Source organism: Phocoena phocoena, chromosome 4 (assembly GCF_963924675.1).
Source record: "Phocoena phocoena chromosome 4, mPhoPho1.1, whole genome shotgun sequence".
In the NCBI taxonomy this organism is placed as follows: Eukaryota; Metazoa; Chordata; class Mammalia; order Artiodactyla; family Phocoenidae; genus Phocoena; species Phocoena phocoena.
Genome location: NC_089222.1, coordinates 132,692,154 through 132,698,780, shown reverse-complemented (window position 1 = coordinate 132,698,780; position 6,627 = coordinate 132,692,154). Strand labels below are relative to the sequence as shown.

General features: G+C 36.5%; 1 protein-coding gene across 1 annotated transcript; it reads left to right on the top strand.

Moving 5' to 3' along the window:
- Positions 1-1,261: 1,261 nt before the first annotated feature.
- Positions 1,262-1,525, top strand: KRTAP7-1 (keratin associated protein 7-1). Its single transcript, XM_065877001.1, is given in 1 exon segment — positions 1,262-1,525. A coding segment is annotated over 1 exon segment (264 nt).
- The last annotated feature ends 5,102 nt before the right edge of the window (positions 1,526-6,627 follow it).

Sequence of the window (6,627 nt, the reverse complement as noted above, 5' to 3'; positions counted from 1 at the left end):
AACCTCAGGGAGGAGGAATTTTAACAGAGAAATGTCTGGAATATTTTGCCCTTTGGACTCTATGGTTATCCATTAAGGGAGGAATATACAAAGGAGTTGGTATCCAGGAAGTTTTCTTTATCTATTTTCAGAGAAACTAGGATGTATAAAAAAGATTCTTTCCTAAACATTTGAATTAGAATAGACTTAGCTTTGCTGAGCTCAAATTCTTTCTGGTTTACTTTTGTCATGAAAAGTGGACATACTTCTGCAAAATGGGAGCAAAAGTAAGTGCTGCACTTTTAAATATAACTGGTATTTCATAATGGATCATGGTATCCAAGCTTGTTTTACTAGGAGTCAATAAGAACGAAGCATGGTATAACATGACTTTAAATTGGGCACCATTCCACTCAACCCCAGTGTGGCAACTCCACAACAAGACAGCTTGGCAATGTTCAAGATGATTTAAACCAAAGATTGTATGTTCTCCATGGAAAAAAAAGACATGTTAACAAGGATAATGCTCATAAATGAAATACATGAAAATTACTACTACGTTATCCATAGCTATCCTATTATTTAGTGTTCTTACAGCCTCTGTAAAAAAGACTTGCTCTGCTGGATTTCTGTAGCAATGCTTTAAAAATTAAAAATAATTGAGATGAAATTCACATAACATAAAATGAGCCAGTTTTAAAGTGAACAATTCAGTGGTATTTAGTACATCACAATGTTTTGCAACTACCATCTCTAGTTCCAAATATTGTTCTTTACTCCAAAAAAACCTCCATACCCATTAAACAGTTGGTATACCAATGCTTTTGAATGATATATGGAGAGAATTTCAAGAAGCTGTAGAAGTGTTTACATGGTTGCCAAAACTTTTTTTAGTTTAGCTATATCAGTTGGGAGGAGTTTATAATCAGAGGATTTAAAGAATCTCACATGATGCAATCAGAACACGGGTTAAACCATGGAACACCGATGAAAAGAATTCAATTGTGTGTCAAGGATGGCCGCTGGCTTTGAAGATATGACACATTCCTTTGCAGATAGAAAAGCCAACAAAAATGTGGGCAGTGAGTCTGTGGGTTCCTTTATATGCATTTTATTAGCAATAATAGAATTATCTATGTAAATTTATCATAAGATGTCTAGGCAAGCATGTCATGCCCACCAGCTTGAGGTATAAAAGGCCCTGTGCAGGACAAGAACTTCATTCATTCTTGGGTAACTTTCTCTTTGCAATCTATCCAAATCCTTCTCAACTCCTGCCACCATGACTCATTACTTCTGCTATGGAAGCTACTTCCCAGGTAATCCTTGCTAGGCAACCGATTTCCACAGGACATTCAGAGCCACACTCCTAAACTGCGTCATGCCCCTGGGCTCTCCCCTGAACTACAGTTATGGATGAAATGGTTACAGCTCCCTGGGCTACGGCTTTGGTGGTAGCAACATTAACAACCTAGGCTATGGCTATGGTGGCAGCTTTTGCCGACCATGGGGCTCTGGCTCTGGCTTTGGCTACAGCACTTATTGATGGACCATGGCTGCAGATGACTACAGGACTCTTCGATCATTACTCTGTGCACAGAACAACCTGAAAAACAAAGTCTGTCTTCCTGCTTCCAGATATGCTTGAGAGATACATCTTCCATCTTCTCGCTGACTTCTTGCTGAAATCCTGGTCTTTGATGATGCTGAACAAGTCACCCAGGCATAAAATGCTGAACTGGTACTCATCTACAGCTGAAGCAAGATATATTTTTCCAATATACCTGAATTTTTACTAGTGAAGCAGGCAGTTTGTCTCTTATGGTTGCTCTGCCCATGTATCATTAATCTCTACATCAACATCAATGCATTACAATTAGGTGTGAGTAGGAAGGGGTTTTGCTGTTCATCTCAATAAATCAAATTCATTTAGCACAAATATTTTTGTTCTGGTTGTTTATTTTATGATGCTTTTTTGTTTGTTTGTTTTGTTTTTTGTACTCATCAACCACTTTCAACCTGTAATGGTGAACTTCAATCAAATCTTATTCTGATTTCAGACTGTACAGCAAGATAGGGTGATACCTAATAATTTTGTCCCTTTATGTTGAGATTTCAATTTTTAAGAATTCCCTAAAAAAGTCCTAAATTTAATCCAAATACAGATGACCCTTGAACAATGCGGGGGTTAATCCATGTATAGTTTATGTTCAGCCCTCTGTAGCTAAGATTCAGTCTGACTCTGTGGACTCAACCAACTGTGGATTGTGTAGTACTATAGTATTTACTATTAAAAAATATCCACATGTAAGTGGACCTTTGAAGTTCAAACCCACTCTGTTCAAGAGTCAACTGTATAGTCTGTATACCGCAGTTGTTAGTGTTTCTCTATGCTGATTATAAACAGGAATATTTCTTAGTTGTTGAATGTTAAAAAACATTTCTTTCCTTCTTTCATTAGTGACACAATTCCATTTTGTTTTATCCCCTTTTCCTGCTGTTTATAGAACTCAGTCCTAGAGAGATTTGAACCCCATAAACTGTTGGAAAAAGTTCACTAAATGGACTGAGTTATGACACTTTGTTTTTAAGACATCCTAAGATTTGGTCAGTAAAGGGAAGCTGACAGCTAAAATCACATAGTATTTTTTTCCCTTTTTGATTGATGGGTTTTATTTTTCCTACCTTCTTCACCTCTGATTATATATATAGCTGTATTTAAAATGAAGCATTTGTTCTTTGGAATGATAGTTGCCATCAGAAGCACTTGAAATGATATGTGGTCTGCACTTAGAAAATGCTTCTTATCTTGTTTCCTGAGAAACCTCTGCTCTGCTTGAATGAAAGCTCATGCATTCATGTATCAAGTATTTATTGCACCCCTGTCTGTGTCAGAGAAGATGCTCAATAACTGTTCATTGATTTGTTAAATCTCTGCTTTATGGGTGCAAAATATTGTAGAGTCCAATATAAACTTCATTTATGTATGAAGTTATTGGGCTCTGGTCACTGTGTTAAAACTTGAGGTGCTGTAAAAACCTGCAACAGTCTCTGGCCTGAGACACTGAGTATCTTCAAGAGATACTCATTCAAAAGACACTCACCAAGCAGCTACAACACCAAGCATTGTCCTAAAATTTGGGGACAGAGAGATAAATAAAACACAATTCTGACCCTTAAGAGTTAAATATACTTTATTCAATATTTACGGGAAATTTAATAGTCTTCTATTTTATGCCAATTAACGTGTTATAAATGATTATCCACTCATTTCCTTCCAAGGACACAAAATATAAGACAGCCTATAAGATATATATATATATATATATATATATATATATATATATATATATATATATATAGCTTGACTTGGGTTTATCCAACTTTCCTCATGATTAGATTCATGTTTAGCATTTTTTGGTAGAAATGTCATAGAAGTGATGCTGTATCCTTTTCATTGCATTGTATCAAGAGACACTTTATGTTGGTTCATATAAATTTGGTTGGTGGTTACCTTGATCACTTGATGAAAGTAGTGTCCTTCACGTTTCTTCACTGCAAATTTGCTATTTCTCCCTTTGTAATTAATTTGTGTCGATACTTTGACACTATGTAAATATTTATTCTATTCCTTATCAAGCTTTCACCCACTATTTAAGGATCCATTCACAATTTTCTAATTTTCTAATTCCTTCTATATTTATTATTTGGCATTCTACGTAAGAAATTTCTCTTCTCCCCACTTATTTTCTGTGTGCTTATTTATTAGTATCAATATCTATATCAATATGGGCTTGAGGATTCTTATTTTACTCAATGTGTTACCATCCATAACATTATTGTTAATTTTGATGCTCAAATTGTCCCAGATTTGGAGAGTGGGGACATCTTCATGCTGGCTCCTTTGTCCTTCAGAAATGGCTCCCATTGCTGTTTGATCAATGTCTTCCTTTCTGGCTCAACAAGATATTCCAGGATTATCTTGAACTTTTCTCCTTCAGTCATGGAAGCACTAGATCCCTTAGGTGAAGACCGGTATTTAGAAACTATGATATAGGTGTTAAGTGTACTTATTGCTATGGTATCATTGCTACATATGCTAATTTCTATCCTCTCATATGTTATAACAGTCATTGCTATGATTGTAAGTCATTCTTTCAGATTTAATAATGACACACTGACGAGCTGCACTGGAGCTCTGGGTATGAGGTAAAAGTTCACTGACAGGCAGAATTCACTTTAGGGTAGGAGAAGGGTGGCTGACCTTTAGGCTGGATGAGGTCCTCAAATGCCATTGTGTAAAGATCTAAAGTTTTACTCTAAAGTTCAAGTGACAACACAAGTTGCCCTAGTACCCCACCCTGTTCTTCAATGAGATTTTCATTTAACCACCTTATCTCTGTTTCAGCCCCAATCCTGGTATTTTTCTTAGTGTTCTGAAGCCCAGTCCTCTCTGGGAATTTGAAGGGAAGATCAACTTACTGTTGCTTGTAGTCCCCTCCTCTCATAGTTTCTCCTTCTTTCTGTTTTCCCTTCATCTCCTTTCCATCATCCAGACCTTTAGTTAATCTCCCTTCAACTGATGTTGTCCCTACAATTCTCTCTGTCATTGTTGGCTTCCAGCCTTTGCTATAATTTAATGTGTTCTAGGGAAGGGGAAGGAAAAAATCTGTATGGTTGGTCTGCCTGTCATCTTGAACCTAACATAAATACCTTAATGAGGGACAAGAAGGGATTAAGTACAACAAAATCTTATCTCTTTTTCTCCTGTAGTAATTATGTAACAGATACAACAATAGATAATTTTAATAAAACAATAACAGGTTTTTTGAGGCAGATTTCATTATCTACTATATTACTGAAGAGGAAACCAGTGTCGAAAAGTTTAATTTGTTTGAGGCTGCATCATTCATTTGTAAAGAAAATGTCAAGCTATAGCTAGACAAGGATGATCTGACTCTAAATCCATCTCTCCACTCTATCATATAGATGAGATATATATTTAATATATATTATATATTAATATATTATACAATATATAACAATCATATATATAATATAATATATACTTTATATATTAATATATATTTAATATATGTCATACATATAAATTATATATATATATATCATGTATATATATATATAAAATATCATATATATATATTTTTGGCCACATGGCATGTGGGATCTTAGTTCTCTGACTAGGGGTTGAAGCTGGGCCATGGCAGTGAAAGTGCTGAATCCTAACCATTGGACTGCCAGGGAATTCCCGCTCCCTCCATACAGCACATTTAAAGCTATAGAACCTTTCCCAGAAATACTCCTGCTTGATGTACTTTTTTTTTTTTTTGTGGACCATTTTTAAAGTCTTTATTGAATTTGTCACAATATTGTTTCTGCTCTATGATTTGGGTTTTTGGCTGCAGGGCATGTGGGATCTTAGCTCCCCAACCAGGGATTGAAACCGCACCCCCTGCACTGGAAGGTGAAGTCCCAACCAGTGGACCGCCAGGGAAGTCCCTAATGCACTTCTTATGCCATAAATAACTGTACCTAAATGTACATATTGATTAACAGTTTACAGAATACATCCATATAATTTTATTTAATTCTGACAATTGTCTTGGGAAATAGGTATCATTAGGAATTTGATGGAAATTAAGTAATTTTCCCAAGTGAGAAAATATTTACCAACTGGGAAAGCTGAGCCTTGAGCCAAGGTATCAAGCTGAGGTCTTCTGATTCCTTCCAAGCACATTATTCTACCACTGATAACAGAGGCAAAACATTCATTATGTGCTTACTGATTTGACCCTAAATGAGGTTATGAAGGTCCTCCAGTATTTCATAAGCTTGCCAAGTAATCTTAACAATTATTGGGCTTCATTCTTTACTTTGGTACCAGGTCCTTAGGTTTTCCTATCTCACTATCTCTACAAAATGGTGGCAGATCTTCACTCCTAATTTCTGCCTCCATTCATACCCTTATCGTTTCTTGCCTGGATTAATACACCTGCTGCCTATCCAGTCTGCCAGGTAATCTCCAAACCACCTTCCATACCACAGATGAAATCATCTCTTAAAATGCCAATCTAATAACATGATTTTCTTTCACAAACTCTGGTTATTTTGTGGTTACTTACTGATTTCAGGATAAAGATCAGTTTCAGGATAAAGATCAATTAGTGACTTATAAGAACACCGATTTCTCTAGTCTCATTTCCTACTTCGTTATAACATGCTTCCCTTTCTCCTGCAATGGTTCTTTGCTGTCTTCTGCCCTCTTCTTCATCCAGTGAACTCCTGTGGAGCTTTCAGAAGGCCTTCCTCTACCCCAGGGGCCCTCCCTTGTTCCGACTGAAAAGTTTCACCTCTGTTTAATATGGCAGTGCTCACACTACTCTCTGCCCACCAACCAAGACCACCTGGAACACATCGTAGTCAAACAAAGTTGGGTTTATTACTTACTGTGATGATGGAGATCATGCAATATGAGAAACTCTAGGATGTCTCAATAAGAGGGTTAGGAGGGGCTTGTTCTAGGATTTGGGCTTGAAGGAGTTGATTTTGGAGAGGATTAAAGGAGGCAGTGGTCTCTTCTGGATTGGATACCATCTGTAAAAACTTTCCACAAAGTTAGTGGTTTAA